Source organism: Bufo gargarizans, chromosome 2 (genome assembly GCF_014858855.1).
Source record: "Bufo gargarizans isolate SCDJY-AF-19 chromosome 2, ASM1485885v1, whole genome shotgun sequence".
Classification (NCBI taxonomy): domain Eukaryota; kingdom Metazoa; phylum Chordata; class Amphibia; order Anura; family Bufonidae; genus Bufo; species Bufo gargarizans.
This window is the reverse complement of record NC_058081.1, coordinates 607,168,587-607,190,332: the sequence shown is the minus strand read 5'-3', so window position 1 is coordinate 607,190,332 and position 21,746 is coordinate 607,168,587. Positions and strand designations below refer to the sequence as shown.

The 21,746-nt window shown below is 46.8% G+C and overlaps 1 protein-coding gene across 2 annotated transcripts in view; it reads right to left on the bottom strand.

The window, feature by feature from the left end:
- Positions 1 to 18,212, bottom strand: part of GLB1L2 (galactosidase beta 1 like 2) — a 68,333-nt gene extending 50,121 nt beyond the window's left edge. For both annotated transcript variants that reach the window (XR_006387929.1, XM_044282009.1), the window contains exon 1: positions 18,087 to 18,212. Coding sequence is in view for 1 of the 2 variants with exons in the window: in XM_044282009.1 (XP_044137944.1) it covers positions 18,087 to 18,157 (71 nt within the window). In the remaining variant the exon portion in view is untranslated. The remainder of the gene's footprint in view (positions 1 to 18,086) is intronic.
- Positions 18,213 to 21,746: the final 3,534 nt, after the last annotated feature.

The window sequence follows — 21,746 nt, the reverse complement described above, 5'->3', positions numbered from 1 at the left end:
CTAATAGTTCCCTATTTCCAATATCATAGTTCTTCTCAGCTGCAGATAATTTTTGGGAAAAGAAAGCGCAAGGACGCCATTTGCCAGGAAACGGACCCTGAGACAATACAGCCCCCACTCCCACCTCTGACGCATCTACTTCAACAATAAAAGGCTGGGAGACATCAGGTTGAATTAGAACAGGTGCTGAGGTAAACCTCTCTTTTAGGGAGGAAAATGCAATTTTAGCGGCGTCAGACCCTTTAGAAAAATCAGTCCCCTTCCTAGTCATGTCAGTAAGGGTTTTGACAATCACCGAATAATTTTTAATGAACTTCCTATAGAAATTTGCGAACCCCAAGAACCGTTGCAGTGCTTTAAGGTTCTCAGGAAGATCCCAATCTAAAATTGCCAGGACCTTCCTAGGATCCATACGGAAACCTGAAGCAGATAATAGATATCCCAGGAACTGTATTTCCTGAACGGCGAAGACACACTTTTCAATTTTAGCATATAATTTATTCGTCCGTAGGACCTGCAGTACCTGTCTGACATGTACTGCGTGTGTTTTCAGATCAGCCGAATAAATTAAAATATCATCTAGGTATATGACTACAAACCTGCCGATGAAATGACTAAAAATATCATTAACGAAATGTTGGAAGACAGCAGGAGCATTGGTCAGACCGAAAGGCATGACTAGATTTTCATAATGCCCCTCAGGGGTGTTAAAAGCTGTTTTCCACTCATCCCCTTCCTTGATACGAATCAGATTGTAGGCCCCCCTAAGATCAAGTTTGGAGAACCACCTAGCACCCGCAATCCGATTAAACAGGTCAGGAATGAGAGGAAGAGGGTATGGGTCTCGGATGGTTATCCGGTTTAGTTCGCGGAAATCTAGCAAGGACGCAGGCCCCCATCTTTCTTTTTAACAAAGAAAAACCCTGCAGCCACGGGTGAAGAAGAGGGTCTGATGTGTCCCTTAGCCAGACTCTCGGAGATATAATCTTTCATGGCTTGTCTCTCGGGACCCGAAAGATTATATAACCTGGTCTTGGGTAATTTTGCACCGGGAATCAGGATTAACCGGGCAATCATAAGGACGGTGAGGTGGTAACTTCTGACAACCCTTTTCAGAAAAAAACGTCCTCAAAGTCCGAAACAAATGTAGGTAGGGTAGCTATGGAGGCAACTAAGCAATTGCTATTTAAGCAATTTTCTCTGCAATGCTCACTCCACTCCAATATCTCCCTGGCCTGCCAATCTACCACTGGATTGTGCGCTACCAACCAGGGAAGACCCAATACCACAGGAGAGGGAAGGCCCTCCAGAACGTAACATGAAAGACACTCATTATGGTGGTCCCCTACCCGATGGTGTAAGTTATGGACAATGTGAGTGAGGTTTCTCTGAGACAGAGGAGCAGAATCAATAGAGAATATGGGAATAGGTCTCTGCAGCGTACAGAGAGACAAACCCATAGTGCGGGCAAAATGGGCATCTATCAAATTTACCCCTGCTACACTGTCTAGAAAAAAAGAAATAGACTCCGTCTTAACACCAAAAACAATAACCGCTCGCAACACAAATTGAGATGTTCGTATGGAGGAAACGTATACCCCCCAGCTGACATCCTCCACACAGCCTGGGGTTAGTAGTTTTCCGACGGTCTTTTGTTTTTGAGAAAGGAAGGACAGACATTAATGAAATTACCCTCGCCTACGGCGAGCCTCAGGAGGACGGACCTGACGAGTAGTTCCTCCTAGCTGCATAGGCTCTTCTAGGTCCATACAGACTAACTGCTGCTTGGGAGAGGTTACCAATTGCTCAGGAATTTTCAATCTCTCCCTAAGATGTCTATCTATTCTGATAGAGAGGGACATAACAGCATCAAGGGAAAGGGGAGTCTCATACAGCGCAAGCGCATCCTTAACCCTTTCGGATAACCCAGAGCAGAACTGACTCCTGAGAGCCGGGTCGTTCCATTGGGTATCCGTAGCCCACCTACAGAACTCTGAGCAATATTCCTCTGCTGGCCGATCTCCCTGTAGGAGTCTCCGTAACTTCGACTTAGCCAGGGCGACTCGGTCAGGGTCATCATATATGAGACCCAAGGCCCCAAAAACTGCATCCACAGACCGGAGAGCCTGGGAATCAGTGGGTAAAGAGAACGCCCAGGATTGCAGGTCCCCCTGAAGCAGGGAAATAACAATCCCCACCCGCTGTTCTTCATTACCAGAGGAGTAAGGGCGCAGCTTAAAATATAACTTACAGGCCTCACGGAACGTCACAAATCTGTCCCTTCCCCCAGAAAATCAAAGACAGGCCATGAAATTGTTTTGCCAAAGCAGCAATAGGATCCATGCTGGATTCTAAATACCTACAAAAAATAATGGCCAGATATAATGTCATGACCGGCGTGCCGATCACATGCGTGACACGAAGGGAGGGAGAAGGGAAGGCCCTGTCCAAGGGAGAGGGAAAGGTGGTGACCCCTAACTCACCTTGCGGCTGGCACCGGGCTGCCCTGACGTCCCTAGACAGGTTCCTCACCCGTACTTTCGATCACGTGCCTAAAACCCTGGCTTTCCCTAAGATGAGCCTTAGGTAGTGAATAGGGCGGTGGGAGCACTAGTCCGCACCACTAACACTAAAGGAAAACACCAAGGAGAGGACAGACAATTCAGACAAAACATATAATCCCAGGTGGGCGACCACAGTGGACAACAAAAGCCCAACAGGGATCCGGAGGGTAACGTTCTGGAACAACAACCAGGGATCACAGCTCCAGTGGGTCAGTATAGAAGTCCAGGCAGGAAGCTCTATATCTGGCAACCAGAGAAGTGTGAGAGGGGAATATAAGGAGGTTGGGAGTGACCGACAAGAAACAGCTGAGGAGGAGAAGCTACGGATCCCTGAGTGAGACAAAAAGGATTGCAAGGCAAACACAGAAAGCTCTCATTAAGAAGCAGCATGATCTTTAGACATAGAGCGCGCAGCCACCCGCTGCGACTTTCTGACCCCGGGTATAACGGAGTCAGACGTGGCTCTTGACACCCTCGTGACAGCTATATGGCCACTAGCACATCCGCAATACCCAGTCCCCATAGCTTTGTGTGCTTTTAGTCTGTATAAAAACCGATTTGATACATATGCAAATTAATCTAAGATGAGTCAGAGCTGGAAAATATGACTCTTCTCTGGTCACACAAGTAAGAAATGACTCTTTTATGTTAATTTGCATATGTATCAAAATCGTTTTTTTGACACAATAAAGGCACACAGAGCTATGGGGACTGGATATTACGGATGTGCTAGTGGCCATCTAGCAACCCATGTCCTTAGTTCTATACCCAAAATCCCGGTGACAGGTTCCCTTTAAGTAAGTTCCCACTCACTGACAGTAGGCAGAGATTTTTAAAATGGTGAAAAATTGAAGCGCCAAGTAAATAAGAACGTTGCCATAGTAATACGATATAACGACTTGTTCAGACAAGTCACTTGGATGGTAGTTCTGCGAGAAACCGCCTGATACTATGCAGGCTGGAAAGAAGGCCCATAAGACGCACCTAGGTTTTAGAGGAGGACAATAAGAAAAATATATTTTGCATTAGACTTCAGATCAGCAATCAGACCCCCAATGTTAATCAGACCTCAGCTCACAGCCCCAATCAGATCCCTAATGTTAATAAGATCTCAGATCAGACCCCAATGTGAATGACCCCCAATCAGACCTCAGATCAGAGCCCAATATAAAGAAGAACCCCAATCATTCCTCAGATGGGACCCCCATGCCTCATATCAGCCCCCAGCCATAATCCAGCCTCAGATCACAAAAACAAAAACAAAAAAACACTTACTTCTCCTGCTCCTGGACGCCACTGCTCCTCACATCACGATCCACTTCCTCCTGCTGTCGGCTGTGCTGTGAACTGGCGCGCACAGAGTGAGGTCACAGAGCGCCCTCACGCTGTGCGCAGCCTTCACAGCCAACAGCCAAGGACCAGGAAGTGGTGACTACAGAGCCTTCACCGCTTCCTGGTCCCCAGGTACTAATGAGCACTCATCAATATTCCCCCCTATAAGAAGCAGGGGCATTTTTCACCTACTTTGGGAGGGGATGGGGGGAGTGAGTCTTATGGGGCGAAAAATACGGTAATACAAGCCACTTACTAATGTATTGTGATTGTCCATATTGCCTCCTTTGCTGGCTGGATTCATTTTTCCATCACATTATACACTGCTTGTTTCCATGGTTACGACCATTCTGCAATCAGTGGTGGTCGTGCTTGCAATCCCAGCCACCAGAGAGTTCGGCGCTTTTACTTATAGTGTGCAGGCATGACCACCACTGACCGATTGCAGAATGGTCATAACCATGGAAACAAGCAGTGTATAATGTGATGGAAAAATGAATTCAGTCAGCAAAGGAAGCAATATGGACAATCACAATACATTAATAAGCGCCTTGTAATAACTTTCTCTACATGATAAATGCAATTTGCTGAAGTGACATAACCCCTTTAATGAGACGTCGCTCATGGGTTCCCCGCAAAATCGGAACGGACACGGAATTGTTTATTGATTGGCTGCCTGATATACATTCCGGTCACGCCCCCTCTACTCAGTAATCAGCAGCACAGTAACACGCCCTTTGTTTAGCTAGAGAATTGATAGCAACACACTGAGCATGCTCGACCTAACAAAGGCTCAGAACTACATGTAGATGCCATGGTCATTTCTAAGGAAACACAGTGGGAAGCAGAGGAAGAAAACTACTTTTATAACTACTGAACAGTAAATATGTGAAATTTACATTACATTAGGTAATGATTGATGATGAATTACCGTAGTCTAAAACATAAGTCATATTTATGGTAACCGGAATACCCCTTTAAGAGGTGCGGGATTGAGATTAAAAAAAGGTTTATCCGATATTTTGGGCAGATACTCGGAAGACCACAGCAAAACGCTTCCGTTCTAATAATACAAACCGTCTGCATCCCTTCTGAACGGATCCGGTTGCATTATAGCGAAAATAAAGAAACTAGATCCAGCACTAAATCCTTGCATCACAGATCCATTTTTTTTTGTGTCCGGAAAAAACCCCCAGATCCGGCATCATTAACTTACATGATTTTCGGTTCCGGCTTCTTCGGTTTCCCATGCTTGCAGCGGTTTTGTGTCCGGCATGGGCACACAACGGACCAGAGCGGAAGGCATTCCGGTGCACTCCGATCCGGGTTGTTCAGTTTTGTCCTCGTTGACAATGAATGGGGACAAAGCTGAAGCTTTTTCCTCCGGTTTTGAGAGCCTGCGCCGGATCTCAAAACCGGAAAGGAAAACGCAGGTGTGAAAGTAGCCTAAGAAATACTATTTATATGTAAGGACTACGATGTGACGACGTGCACGGCCTGACTCTTTCATAGTCCCGTTCTGTGCCTGGAATTGCAGATTTCTTGTAATGAGGCTCGGGTGACTCATCCCCGGGGTGGGTGACAGCGATCACGGTACAATGGGGGGGGGTTATATATAACTGCGGCTACAGCGGAGACTCTTCTACATCTCCCTGTCATCATTAAGCTTCCAACAGACAAGGCACAATTGGTTTGAGCCCCGGAACTGTGGTTATAATGAGAGACGCTGGGAGCCTCCTGGGGACGTTATCCTGAAGATGAGAAGGATCCGAAGACCGGGGGGGCACTGCATTCTGTAACGAGTCCGTTCATTAACCCCACATTGGATTCATACACAAGCTAGCAGCTAGTCATATAGAAGCTATTATCCTGCGTGTCAGTGTAAATTCCCTATACCATGTCCACTACACATCTATTCATGGACCAGGCGGCCCAGGATGAACAAAGCTATAGATCCTGCAATGTACGGAACTGAAGATGGTTACAGAAAAGGGTCAATTTAACATTCTATTAAGTCATTTGTAAGTTCCGTGAATAATAATCTACAGTTTTGAGACCAGCACCTGGGTCTGAATACTTCTGGAATTACATGTAATTAGAAATGTATTATAGCTACTGAGATGTTCAATGAAATCTGTCTGTATAGCGCCACCTGCTGTTTGCTCTTTTTCTAGTTTCTCAGTCCTGCTCACTGAGGCGGAAGCACAGGTTCAAATTCATACTTCAGCTGCAGCATACAGGCCACACCCTCTGAGAAAGGACACGCCCCTAATCTGCCAGCTTGATATAAATCTAGCAGAGCAATGAATGTGGAGATCTCTGGATCCACGTGAGGTACAGGCTGGTTCTGGCTTTGTTACAAAGAGATTGTCATGTACTATATGATGTCTGATTATCATTATGTTTTTTTGTTAATCATGGAATAACCCCTTTAATCTGCCATGAAGGTAAAAGAGGTGACAACCACTACCAGTAACCCATGGCAGATGTCTCCAAGCTTCCCATAGATTTTGAAAGACATATGAATCTACGTTACTTCACAGAGATACAACCGCCAGCTCACGGTTTACCTATAGCACTGCCTGGGAAGATGGTACTGTAGTTCTAATCTTCTATTGATGAACCAGGAAGCCCAGGATGAACAGAAATACATATCACCGACAGCTGGGGAATTTACTTGAGTGTGCGGAGTAATAGGTATACACTAATAAAGTTGAGAAGAATACATTATATCAAATGTAGCATATGAGCATGACCAGAATGCGGGGCTGCAGCAGACAAGGACCCCCAGGGACCTCGCCTATAGCATGAAGCCTTATATCCACTGCGGAGGGGAAGATAATGGCGCCGCTGTGTTATCTGCTCCTCTCAGGGACTGATGTGAGCGAGTGAAGCAATCACAACGTAAAAACTCCTATTCCCCGGGATGTAATTATAGAGGTAGCAGGAGGTCTGAGAGCGTCTCTGGTGGAAAGATCAGTCTGCCAGTCCCCCAGGGGGGGTGCGCTCTGTAGAGAGGGATGACAGATGCAGCAGAGCTCGTACCGCGGACTGGATATTGCTTTCTGAAGAAAATACTATAACCAACAAAAAAGGGATTGGGGGATGCTGCAAATACAACCACAAGAAGGCAAGGTCAGGCAATAGTCCGAGGAAGAGATTACTTAAAGGGGCATTCCACCCATACAGATCTATGGCATACCCATAGGATGGAATTAGCAGAGCCTTGTGTGCGGCACCTATGGAAACGCACTTCCCTTTTTCCTAGGGGCTGATTCACACGACCGTGGTCAGTCCCGAAAACACTGTCTATGTGTCGAGCGCGGCTCCCCTGATCCGAACTGACTGCATCATAGCATTGCAGGTCTGATGTATAGTACTCACATCATCACGCGTTATAAATTACTATGATGCAGTCAGTTCGGGTCAGGGGAGCCGTGGTCGACAGGAGATGCGGCTGACGCATGGGTCGTGTTTCCCGGGCTGACCACTGGTTGTGCGAATCAGGGCTTCGATGTTGAAATGGACAACCCCTTTTAATGGACATCATCTTCTGTGTCCTTCAATGACACCCTCCACCCCAATGCACCATAAGCAGTCTGCCAACCCTTCACCCTGGCCCCTGTATGGGGGTCACAATGACAACTGAAATCTACTCCAGCTAGGGGCTGAATTAGATTTCAATCTAGGTGCACAGACTGCTAGACATTGCACCTAATATACGAGGAGGCCTGCGGCTTGTCATAATGAAGTGACGCGCATCCTCCGGCAGAGAAGGAGGTGTCAAAGACCAAATTAGAACGCCAGGCTTTGATAATGGACCCCCAATGTATTATTAGGATAACACAGATCATTATTATCAGTAGGGGGTGCAGCACCAATGAGGGCAGGTGAGGCGATCGCCTCAGGCAGCACCAGGTAGGGGCAAGAGGGGGGCAGCAGACGGGCCATAGGTAATGAGCTTTCACTGTGGCAAAGGAGTTAGTTTAAGAAATTAGCATGGGGGGGGGGGGGCGCCGTTTGAGTTTTCGCCTCAGGCAGCAGAAAGGCTAGGTGCACCCTGCCCTGAGTCATCACAATCGGTGAACCGCTGAGGAGGAGGAGGGGAGGGGCTGGAATCCGCTGTCAGTGATAACGTGGAATATTTTATCATATTTGGCCCACTATAATAACACAGCGCAAAGGTCTCTGATAGGAGATCAAACAGCACCAGAAAGTAAAACATTTACCGAGAGCTGCAATACAATAAATGTGGGCAGAGGGTCAGCTGCAGAAGCAACCCCATTCACATGTATGAGGGGTCCAGAAAGAAAGATCTGAAACAAATCTACCCTTTAGGGCAGGGAAGGCCAACCTGCGGCTCTCCAGCTGTTGCAAAACTACAACTCCCAGCGTGCCCAGACAGCCTACAACTATTAGCCTACAGTAGGGCATGGTGGGAATTGTAGTTTTACAACAGCTGGAGAGCCGCAGGTTGGCCAGCCCTGCTTTAGGGGGTCTTTCACGCGATCGAGATTTCCGCTGAATCCTGACCCATTCATTTCAACGTCTCTGTGCGCACGAGCGTCGTTTATCACTTATCTCTGCGTTCAGGATAAATTGCAGCATGTTCTATATTGTGCGTTTTTTTCACTGGCTCCATAGAAGTGAAGGGGACTGGCGTGAAAAACGGAAGGGACTCGGAAGCAATGCGTTTTTCACTGATGGTTGCTGGAGATGTAGATTGTTAGTCTTCAGTTTTTCTCCCCGTGCGTGAAAAACACAAGAGCTGGACAGAAATAACGCACCTGCTGAACGCAATAGCAGAAAAACATTGACTGAACTCACGTGCAAACCATCCGTTTTTTTCCTGAACAGATCCTGACACAATCCGTATCACTCATGTAAACGAGGCCTTAAAAGGGTTGTTTGGGACTGGGGACATTAGTGTATGTGTACAATGGTCCCCTAGATATTACATTCATGCCAGTCCTTCCTTTACCAGACATTTCTGATGGCCCTTTTTTTCTTCACACATTTTCAGCCAGAAGTGCAGTTTCTATCACAGTCAGTGACGGACCGGGTCCCTTTCTGCATAGCGAAGCCTTTTCTTCCGCTTCGCAAGGAGCCTGGTGACGTCACCGTCAGCCTAAGTAATTATTCCGAGCGCATGGAGGGGCGGTAACTAGGCGGCAACACACCACGCTAAGCCACGCCCCTCTGGTCCGGTGACGTCACTGGGCAGGGCGCATTCTTAGCAAGGAAGGAGGCGTTTAGTGGAGTGACTAAGGGCTGTTTCACACGAGCGGATGCCGTGCGTGACATCCGCTCCGTGAATGACAGCCAAGACCTGATGCGGACAGCAGAAGCACGGAGCAGTAACATGACTGATAACGCTCCGTGCCGCTCTGTGACCTCTTTAATACGAAATCACAGTGAGATAAAGGTGTCACTGCGATTTTGTAGTAAAGAGATCACAGAGAGGCACGGAGCGTTATCAATCATGTTACTGCTCCGTGCTTCTGCTGTCTGCATCAGGTCTTGGCTGTCATTCACGGAGCGGATGTCACGCACGGCATCCGGTCGTGTGAAACAGCCCTAAGGAGGAGGAATAGTTGCGGCAGGAGGCGGCATATGAATTAGGGGGGGCTGCACGGAGGAGCAGACACACACTTGAAACAAAGCGATACTGCGCAGCGACCCAGAAAGCAGTGCGGCAGGAAGTTACCGCACACAATCAGTGGAGGACTGTAGGAGCCCTGCTGCAGTGTAAAAATACCTAAAAACATCTGGGGGGGACCTTCAAACCACTTTTAATAGAGATTTAACTGTGTTTTTTTATCTTGATCCCGGACAACCCCTTTAATACAAGACACTTACTAATGTATTATGGGCATTCAAATTACCTCCTTCGCTGTCTGGGGCAGTGGTGGAGATGTAGGTGTCTCCCCCCGGGCTGTGTGACGGGCACAGATCTAGAACTGCTCTGCATCTCTATGGGGTTGTGACACCATGGAAACCCAAATATTCATCAGAAAGTAAATCCACTGAAGCATAAGCCTGATGCAAATTCTGCCTCCTGTATTTGCATCGCATTAGATGACACTTTGCTCTTTACAAGGTGCTGAGCAATAAAGCTTCCCTGCAGAAACATATCCCTGCATATGGATATCTCTAATGGGGTTGTCCGGGTTTGGAGCCGAACCCAGACATGTCCCCTTCCTACCCCTCCGACAGGAGCATCGGAGCAATTCATGTATCGTGCAGGGCAAGGGTTTTTTTGTGTACATTTTATACACTGCTAGGAGAAGGCTTCTGCCTAGCAGTGTTCCCGGTGACGTCACCGGCTCTGGTGGGCGGACTTTAGGGCAGCCCTAGCCGTTTTACAGGATAAAGCCTGCCCGTAAGTGCCGGTGACGTCACCGGGCTCACTGCCTCCGCCTAGCTTACCCATAGAAAGCCTGGTACATCACTGGATCTCCAGAAAAAGCCCTTGCCCTGCGCTTTATGGCATCTGAGCATGAAATGGTCTGATGCTCATGTCAGAGGGGCTGAGTGGGGGAAGAAGGGGATATGCCCAGGTTCAGCTCTGAACCTCGACATCCCCTTTAACCCCTTAAAGACGAAGCCCATTTTCAGTTTTGCATTCTCTTTTTTGCCTCTCCACATTCTAAGAGCCATAACCTTTTTAATTCTCCGTTAACATAGTCATATGAGGGCTTCATTTTTGCAGGACAAGTTGTATTTTTTAATGGCACCGTTTAATTTACCACGACTTGTATTGAAAAACGGGAATTTTTTTTTTCATTGGTGAAAAAGAAAGAATATGCACAATTCCTACAAGTTTTTTGAGGGTTTTGACATTACGGTGTTCACTGTGTGCTACAAGGGATGTGACGTCCTTATTCTGCATATCAATACGATTACGTCGATACCAGATTTGTATAGTTTATATTTTGTTTTACTACTTTGAAAATAAATCCGTGTGCTCCGTGTGCGGTCCTCATCCGTGGCTCCGTTCTGTAGCACCGGAAAAAAAATAAAATAAATATAGAATATGTCCTATTCTTGTCCGTTTTGCGGACAAGGATAGGCATTGTTACAATAAATTTGCAAAAAAAAAAAAAAAAGCGTGCCATACATCCGTTTTTTTATAGGGATCCGCAATTTGCGGACCTCAAAACACAAACGTTTTTGTGCATGTAGGCTTATTCACGGTGACAAAAAAAAAAGGCAAATCCCGCATTTTTATTTTTTCCCCCCGTTACACCACGCAGGAAAAATATTTTTAAATTTTAATAGTTCAGACATTTTCACAACAGCAATGACAGTTATGTTTATTTTTATATGTAAAGTTGGGGGGAAATGTTTTAATATTTTTTTTTATATAAATTTCTTTTTACTTTTTAAATAATAACTTTTAGCCCCCTTAGGCCTCATGCACACAACAGTATTTTTTTGCGGTCCGCAAAATGGGGTTCAGTTGTTCCGTGTCAGTTTTCGTTTCCGTGTGTCTTCCTTTATTTTTGGAGGATCTCCAGACATGAAGGAAAGTAAAAAAAAATCGAAGTCAAGTTTGCCATGCAAATGATAGGAAAAAAACGGACGCGGATGCGCAGAGGCGGATGAAAATCTTGTGTGCCTCCGTGTTTTTTCACGGACCCATTGAATTGAATGGGTCCACGAACCGTTTTCTGTGAAAAAAAATAGGACAGTTTATATTTTTTGGACGGACTGAAACCACGGATCAAGGACGCGGATGACAAACGGTGCATTAGCCGAGTTTTCAACGGACCCATTGAAAGTCAATGGGTCCGCAGAAAATCACGAGAAAATGGAACAACGGACACGGAATGAAACAACGGTTGTGTGCATGAGCCCTAAGGGGGCAAGAATCTGAGACCTTCTGATGGCTTGTCCCATAATAGAAAATTATTATTGTGAATGGGATTCTGACATGCCTGCTGAGCTGTGCCTTGTGCATGGCTGTTGGGGCAGTTTATCATGACAGGCCTGGGAACCTTCAGCAGGCTCCAGGACGTCATAGTAGGGGATTGGAGCCCCGCAATTTCATTGGCAGAGGGAAACCAATCTCTCGGCCTAACTCCACAGATGCCGTGATCGCTATTGTATGTGGCATCGGAGAAGTTAAATGAATGAGTTCGGCGTCATTGCCATCCCCGGCATTACGGCCGGGTGCCTGCTGTATTATACTGCCAGCACCCGCCATGTATGGAATGGCTCAGCACAGCAACCCCTTACACATTATTACATACACATATGTAATACTGTGGAGGGATTAAAGGACTTGTCCAGCAATACCTTTTCATACTTACCTGCTCCCTGCCACACTGGTCCTCCACACGTCCATCTCCAGGCCCGCGGCTTGTGCATTTCTCCCCCAGCATGGGCATGACTGTGCTATAACCTTGCCTGAAGGATCCCATTAACATGCAGCAGACACCTAATTCTCCATGCAGCATTAACCTTGCCTCCCCTGCAGGGTGACCACCTATGACTGAATGACGGAAGTGGCCATTATATACTACTAAGGGTGGCTGTCCTGCGGATGGGACGCTGCGCAGTACTGTGTGGCCGTACAAACCTCGTCAGGATCACATTAATTAGAAAATAACTCTTTATTTGGTGCTCACTCTCACCCTAAGTTCACACCTGAGCGTTTTACAGCGCGTTCAAACGCGCTGTAAAACGCTCAACACATGAAAAGAAATGCTTCCCTATGGGAATGGTTCTCACCTGGGCGTTTTACAGCGCGTACGATCGCGCTGTAAAACACCCGACGCTCAAACAAGTACTTGAGCTTCTTTGGGGCGTTTTGACGCGCGTTTGTGGCCATAGGACACTGCAGTCAATGACACAAACGCGCGTCAAACGCGCGTTTACTATTACAAAAAACGCACGTCAGAAACGCGCGTCAAAAACGTGCATTTGGGAAACGCTCAGGTGTGAAAGCAGGGTCAGGGTAGGGTCACATTTTCAGAATGCAAAACCAGGAACGAAATAATAATAAAAATACTTTACTTCCTTTTATGATCCATTCCTGGTTGTGGCTGCATCAGGAAACCTGAATCTGTAGCCTCACCCTTAGCGTACGACCACACGGCGCGGTCGTGATGCGGTCAGGACCGGGAGCATCTCATTTCCCAATAGAAGTCAATAGGGAAATAGGTTTCTGAGACAGACCTGGCATTTTCAGAGTTGTGATGACTGCACGTGTGGTAACTGCAGCTGACCGCACATAAAACATGGCCACCCGTTTCCGGCTGGAACGCATGTGTCCTGTGTGTGAAAGCACGATTCCTATTAGAGACACTGCTCGTTTCGCAGGAGCGCATGGCATTATGCTGATTTATAACACTGTGCGTCTCTGCAGGACATTACCTCTACAGAATTAGGCCTCGTGCACACGAACGTTGTTTGTTTCTATGTCCGTTCCATTTTTTTATTTTTTTTGCGGATAGGATGCAGACCCATTCATTTCAACGGGTCCGCAAAAAATGTGTTGTCCGCATCAGTATGTCGTCCCGTAGCCCCGCAAAAAAAAAAAAAAAAAAGAACATGTCCTATTCTTGTCCGTTTTAGGCACTGTTACAATGGATCTACAAAAAACGGATGGCATATGGATGTCATCCATTTGTGGACTGCAAAACACATACGGTCGTGTGCATGTAGCCCTATACTGACAGCAATATTCCAGTATGAGTCTGTAGCAGTAATGTCATGCAGAGACACACAGTATTATAAGTCAGTATAATGCCTTTGATCCTGCAAAACTAGCAGTGTCCCCAATAGGAATCACGCTTACACATGGAGCGCGATTTCCGCACAGGACATGCTCGTCTGAAAGAGCCCTCAGTTTCGGAGGTGCAGGGTAAGTACAGCTATTGTCACTGGTGTGCAGGTAAACAGGGAAGGCAGCGATCAGCAAAGGGGTGCTGCAGTCTCGTCAAACAGTTGATGGAAAGGGGTGCCAGCAGTCGGACCCCACTGATCACCTATCCTGAAGATAGATCATCAATATCATAAAACGGACAACCCCTTTAATAGCCATGCGGTACCCCGCAAAACACCGAATAAACAATTGGCTTCAAATTCTAGTTAATGTCTTTTCGCTCCAGCTTGTACAGTAGTCAGCCGCAAGGCAGCCACCTCCTGACCAGAGTGCCATCGCTCCATGTGGGCACACCCTTAGGGCTGATTCATATGATCGTGCTTGGTCCGGGAAACACAGACCCTGTGTCAGCCGTGGCTCCACTGAGCCAAACTGAAGGCATGATTATAGTGAGTTATCATAAGGCGAGTTCCTATATGATAGAGGGTCTATTGTACTGTACGGACATGATGATGTGAGCACAGTACAATAGACCACCCTATCATAACTCACTATGACGCAATCAATTCAGGTCAGGGGAACCGTTGTGTGAAGTCACCTTTAAGGCCTCATGCAAAACGCGGATCCGCAAAAGATGGAAGCCGCCCGTGTGCCTTCTGCAATTTGCGGAACGGAATGGGCGGCCCATTGTAGACATGCCTATTCCTGTCCGCAAAACGGACAAGAATAGGACATGTTATATTTTATTTTTTTGCGGGGCCACGGAAAGGAGCAACGGATGCGGACAGCACATGGAGTGCTGTCCGCATATTTTGCGGCCCCATTGAAGTGAATGGGTCTGAATCCAAGCCGCAAAAACTGTGGCTCGGATGCGGACCAAAACAACGGTCGTGTGCATGAGGCCTAAAAGGCATCTGTCAGCAGATTTGTACCCATGAAACTGGCTGACCTGTTACATGTGCACTTGGCAGCTGAAGGCATCTGTGTTGGTCCCATGTTCATATGTGCCCGCATTGCTGAGAAAATTGATGGTTTATTATATGCAAATGAGCCTCTAGGAGCAACGTGGGCGTTGTCATTACACCTAGAGGCTCTGCTCTGTCTGCAACTGTCACACCCTCTGCACTATGATTGACAGGTCCAGGCAGTGTAAACATCATCACCCCTGGCTCTGTCAAAGTGGAGAGCACGTGGCAGTTGCAGAGAGAGCAGAGCCTGTAGGTGTAATGACAACGCCCACGTTGCTCCTAGAGGCTCATTTGCATATAATAAACCATGATGTCTCTCAGAAATGTGGACACATATGAACATGGGACCAACACAGATGTCTTCAGTTGCCAAGCACACATGTAACAGGTCAACCAGTTTTACAGGTACAAAGCTGCTGACAGCTGCCCTTTAACCTCGCTCCTCCTGACCGACAACTAACGGAAGCAGATACAACACAGCACAAAGCAAACAATGAAGAGACGCTGCAAACAGACAGCACAACATGCACCGATAACTACAGGCTGGCCTGATATTAGCTGGAAACTCAAAGTTTAATGTAATTGTTTTTTGGCATTTTCTTCACTTTTGGAGAGTTTTTTGGGGGCCTGTGGTGCTTTTTTCCCCCCCAAAAAAAATCAGCAAGCGCTATAGTGTGTTTACAGGCGTTTTCCCATAGACTTCTCTACAGGACCTGTGGTAAGGTGAACAGCAAAGTGTACGGTAAGTCCTGGGAGGGGTGTATATCCCACCGAGGTTCCTCAACTGGGTGAGGTGAATGAAATCCAGAAGGTTAAAATGGTCTCAGCAATGTGTAGGTTGCCGAGACAGTTTTGGTAAGTTAATGGGCTGGATTTTATTGGACTGGGGAAGTTAGGTTTGGTAGAGGGACCTCCCCAGTCCACCCCATTCCTGGGACAGGTTTTCCCCTACCAGGCATGTCCAAACGGCGGCCCTCCAGCTGTTGCAAAACTACAACTCCCAGCATGCCATAATAGCTGTAAGCTATCCAGGCATGCTGGGAGTTGTAGTTTTGCAACAGCTGGAGGGCCGCCGTTTGGACATGCCTGCCCTAACCTGAGGGATCCCCAGCTGAAGCCAGCTGGGATCATTAAGGGGAAATAAAGCACAGTCCAGGCTGTCAGTCTGGAGAAAGTCTGGGAAGCTGGCTGCCCTGCTGGCTAGAGAAGGCGAATTCTCTGTGTGACCTGTGCTCAATAGGTGAGCCAGGGTCTTCGCTGTATTAGCCAGAGCCCAGACGGGCAGGTGTTTATTTTGGTTTGATGCTGGACTTTCACCTTACCCAGTGAGCTATAACTGGGGTTTGCCCGTATTGCCGGAGTGTAATTAAAAAATAAATTGGACTTCAACCCTGTGGTCTGCAAGAGGATCTGTCACCGCCACCCTGCCTGAGAGAGCAATCCCTTCCAGACCTGAAATAAATGTATGCTAATTACAACTCACAGCTTTTGTTTTTCAATAGTACATTGGGGGTCATTTACAAAGACTGGCATTTTACGACTGTCTTTATACCCCCCTGCCCTGCAAAAGGATTGGCAGCTCAAAACATCCGGGGACGGGTCAGCTAATAGCAGGCCGTGATGGGTACAAACTTCCCTAGCATCACGGGTGACACTAGGGAGGCTCTTCCCCGTTGCCGGATGTTTTGATCTGCGCGATGGGGAGATGCGACACCCGTGCAGGGATAAGGAGCGACGTGGTTGCGGGGTACTGGGTAAGTATAATGTATACAAGGGGCTCAGGCATTGGCGGGGGTGGGGGGGGGGGGTGGATAACCCCTTTAGGGCTGATTGCAGGTTTACAAACTGGAAAACCGCATGGTTTTTGGTGTGGATTTGATGCAATTTTGCAGCAGATCTCACCCTTGCATTGAAATTCTGTGGCTTCCGATCCGTGCATCCGCTCCATAAAAGATAGTAGATTACCAATCTTTGGCCATATCTGAGAGATTGCGGATCCATTCAAGTCATTTCCTCCGCATCCGCACTATGGCGTGCACACAGCCGGATGCTTACAGTCTGCAATACGGGCACAGAACCCTTACATTCGTGGGCATGAACCCTAACACAGTTTAAAATGTCAAAGCAAGAGGTTACATAGTTGATACGATTGAAAAAAGACATAAGTCCATTAAGTTCCACGAAGGGATAGGCGGGGACGTGAATCCCAGAAGGAAGTGAGACTCAGTAACGAAGCTTTGACGCTTGTCTTTTGAGGGCATTTTACATGGAACAGTTTTCTCTGTATTTTTTGTATGGCCCATTTATACACTTGTATAGGTTAATCATGTCCCCCCTTAGACGTCTCTTCTCAAGACTAAATACATTCAATTATTTTAATCTCTCTCCATAACTAAGACCCTCCATGCCCCTTATCAGTTTAGTCGCTCTCCTCTGTACTTTTTCCAGCTGCAGTGCATCCTTTCTATGGACTGGTGCCCAGAACTGAACTGCATATCCCAGATGATGTAGTATTACATCCCTGCCCCGCGAGTCCATGCCTTGTTTAGTGCATGACAATATCCTGGTGGCCTTAGAAGCAGCTGATTGACATTGTGTGCTGTAATTTAATCTACAAGGACACCCAAATCCTTCTCTATAAGTGACTCTCCCAGTGCTACATCACCTAGGACATATGAAGCACAGAGATTATTACTACCAAGATGCAGAACTTTACATTTGTCCACATTGAACCTCATTTGCCAAGTTGATGCCCAATCACTCAGAGTGTTCGTCAGCTTGTAGTACTCCTGCATATAGTCCCTTAAGAGTGCCAGCAACCAGTCTGGTGCCCCCTCACGTCTACGGTTCAACTGCCGACATAGACTCAATGTAATTCTTTATATGGATTCCTAGACGATACTTTGTAACAAACAGTTGTGAGAGGTATTTGTGCTATAAAAGGTATCAGCCTCCCAAATGTGAAAAAACATATATTGGCTGACAGCAGAGATCTTGAAAATGGTGAAAAACAATACATAATGGTTGACACCCCCTTTCAGACAGCAGATGACACAGGTGTTTTGACAACTCATAGGGGGGGGGGAGGTTCTTGGCACTGCCCTCCACTATTTGGCCTGGGGGTTGTACATGCCTACCCCTGGGTGCCCCCCACCCCATATCCATGCAGCTTGTGCAGAAGGGGAGCCACACATTGAGAGTTGCACTATATTTAGTTAAGGGGAGAGGGTCATCAATTTTTAAGCTGGGATTTAAAGAGTTAACAGATGACTGTACACACGGGACCCGCAGCTTCTCTAACGCAATTGTGTTATTATCACTACAACCCAAGCTATGTGGCCCCCAGAGACTGCAGAAGTACTACCCCCAGCATTTAGGCAGTAGTTTTACCTGAGTATCAGAAAGGCCACGAGCAGCAGCAGGCACAGAGCTGTCAGCCTCCGGCGCTGCTCCCGCCTCATGTCTCCGCTCCCTCTGCCCAACAGCAACTGCTGCCGCTCCAGCGCCGCCACTTCCTGGTTACCATGGCAACTCCAAGCGGTTCTCTCATCGCTGCCGCTGATTGGATACATTGTTCCCACCCTCACAATGCGATGGCGGAGGCTGCTATTGGCTCCCCCGATGGAAGCGCTGCTTTCATTGGCTGAGAGAAGCTGTGGTTCCCAGATGTCTCCGTCAGTCAGGAGGGACTCGTGCCAGGTGCACTGCATGTGGATAGAAATACCTCACCCCGCAGCTACCCCGGCCTGTTACTGTAATACACCGCAACATGGCTGCCAGCTGAATGAGAAGGTCACCAATGGCTTTCTTGATATGCGGAGTTATATGGAGTTTTTTTTAATAAAACTATATTTAAAAAAAAGCGAATGAGCTCATATAGAGAAGAAAATAACCACAAAGTTAGGGAAACATACATCCCTAGGCCTTTTGTGGTGCTGCCCCTGAGACCAGTGCAGCCCTAGGCAGGAGCCCAGTTTGCCATACTGGCTCAAAAACGATTGTTTATGGCGCCAGTCAGTGAGAGAAAATATTCTGACAAAAACCTTCTCCATCTGTCAGAAATACATTAGACATCCCTGTCTGGTGATAATCATTAGGCCTCATGCACACAACCGTATCGTTCATGTGCGCTTTCTGCAGTTTGTACGGATAGCACGCTCACTCGTTCATTTCTATGAGGCACATAGCTGTATTTTTTACAGACTCGTCTGCCCGTTCGGCAAATTATAGACCATATCCTAGTGTGGTCTGTGTTGTGGATGAGAATAGTCCTTTCTATAGATGGGAGTGAGAAGGAATCTGTATTTTGAGGACTGAAATACGGATACGGCTGTGTGCATGAAGCCTTACTGTAGCGTGTAATGGGTATCGCTAGAAAATCAATGTTTTATGCTATAGATCCTGTAGTGTAACATGGAAACTGTACTGACGTCTGTGGGCTTGGTAATAATTTGACACCGTGAGGCTGGTTAATTCTGTGTCATGGCATCCACAAAACGGCAGAGGGAGATTATATTGGCAAGCACCTAGGGCGAGATTTATAAAACTGGTGTATCATAGAACTGGCTTGGTTGCCCATACTAACCAATCAGATTCCACCTTTCATTTTTGACAGCTCCTTTGGAAAATGAAAGGTGGAATCTGATTGGTTGCTATGGGCAACTAAGCCAGTACTACTTCACACCAGTTTGATAAATCTCCCCCTTATTTTTTCACTTCTTTTCTCGAGTTCACACCTGATCTGTCAGAGGAACTGGAAAAAAACGGATCAGTTAAACAGAGTGAAATACAAATACCCGCTGGACACCTTCGTTTTCTATTCGGCATTCATCAAAGTCGATGTTAAATGTATAGCGGAAAGCTCCTTTATGCCAGGTTTCCATTATCCTGCAGACAATAGGATAATAACAGAAATAGAAAGGAACTGAGTCAAACTGAGCATACACTAATATTACACTACTGAAATCAACAGTTTCTGTTCTTTAAGGGCTTAGTCTACTTTCACTTCAGCGTTGTGCTGTCCGGTTTTGAGAGCTGGTACAGGCGCTCAAAACCGCAGCACAATGCTTCAGTTTTGTCCCCCCTCATTGTCAATGGGGACAAAACTGAGCAAACCATTCGGGTTTGTTGCGTTCCCATGCCGGACACAAAAACCGCTGCAAGCATGGGGAACTGAAGAAGCTGGATCCGGCACCAAAAACCATGTAAGTCAATGGTGCCGGATCTGAGGGTTTTTCAGATACGAAAAAAACGGATCTGGTGCCCATTGACTTTTAGTGCTGGATCTGGTTTCTTCATATAATACAACCGGATTCATTCAGATGGGATGCAGGCGGTTGTATTATAATAACGGAAGCCTGGTTTTGAGATCCCCTGCCGGATCTAAAGACCGGACAGCAAAAGCGCAGATGTGAAGGTAGCCTCATGCAGACGTCCGTAGTTTTGGCCTGCATCCAATCCTCATTTTTTGCGGATCAGATGCAGACCCATTCATCTCACACCCATGTGCTGTCCGCAACCGTAAGTCCTTTCCGCAGCTCCGCAAAAAATAGAACATGTCCAATTCTTATCCGTTTCGTGTTCAAGGATAGGACATTTCTGCAGGAGTAAAAAAATTAATAAAATGGCGGTATGCACTCGGCCAGTATCTGTGTTTTGCAGATCTGCGATTTGCAGACTGAAAAACACTGTGCAGGAGCCCTAAGACCAGAAGAACATAAACCGCTAGCTCTGATGTGAACGGAGCCAAATGTTACATGCTCAGAGGTCCATGTTAGTCTCCACTCACATCAGCATCGGAGGATCCGTCAGAGGCCATGTCAGGTGGCGTTCATTTCTGACATTTCGACAGAAACGCCACTTCCATTATCCCTTGTTGAGCAGAACAAGGGAAATAAAATACCAATGTGTACACCCCTCACCCGGATCATGTTACAGAGACAGGAGGATCTCTAGCTCTTCTCCTCTCCCTGACGCATCTCAGTGCTTCCCCCAGTGCCTACTCTCTGCTATCTGGCTAATGGCGGGGGGAAGGTGGAATATCTCAGGATGTATAGCTCACATCTCTAGTTGCTATACAGTCTGAGATATAGCCTTTAGTAGCCATTGTCTCATACCTTCTCGCCTCAGCTACTGAAAATGGACTGGCATTTCTACAGGGAGGAAAAATGTAAATACCAGCACCAGTAATAATGGCTAGGCTGGGGTTTACCGGCCAGATGGAAACCCCAATTCAGGATGAAGACCTGATAACAGCCAAAGTGCCTCTATAAATATTTTCACCCAGAGAACTCCAATGTGTATGAGGCCTAACCCTACTAATATTGCCAGTAGCTATTACTAGTGGAAGCCAGAGTGCCTCCTAAATAATGAAAATAACTACACTAATTCAAAAATATTGCCAGCTAGTGCCCCTGGTAGTGCTCCTACTATGCCCGACGATTCCCCCTTTTTTGGATATCAACTATGATATCTATATACATCTTATGTCTTTTGACGACACTGTGGCTCCTGTGTGGAGTTAGCATCTCCTTTGTGATTAGGGTGCCCTACCCTCAGTGTCCACAACCCCCAGTATAACCAGTAAGACATAAGCCTGTCCTCCAGATTCTGGGGGCCCAAACCATTCATCTTTAACTCAAATAGAGAAAGGACCGCTTGGCATAACGTCTATCGGATACAATGGGGCAGATTACAACAGATCAGGCAGATACTTATTTTCTTTATACCACCTTGTTGGTTGGCTTACTTTATTTATGGCGCACGTTGGTGCATTCTGAGCCACATACCTTTTTCCAAGCCTCTTCTCATCTTGTTGACTATGGAAGATATTTATTGAGACTGGAAAAATGTATTAAGAGGTGCACACTTCTTACAGGGATTGCCCACTCCTTTACAATTGATGGTCTATCCTTGGTGTAGACCTTCAATATTTGATCAGCAGCGGTTGTCACCTCATACCTGACCAATCGGCGGTTTCAGAGCAGCTCGCTGGAAGTCAACACCAGGGCTACACAGCACTGTCCATTGTGCCTAGTGGATGGGGCTGCT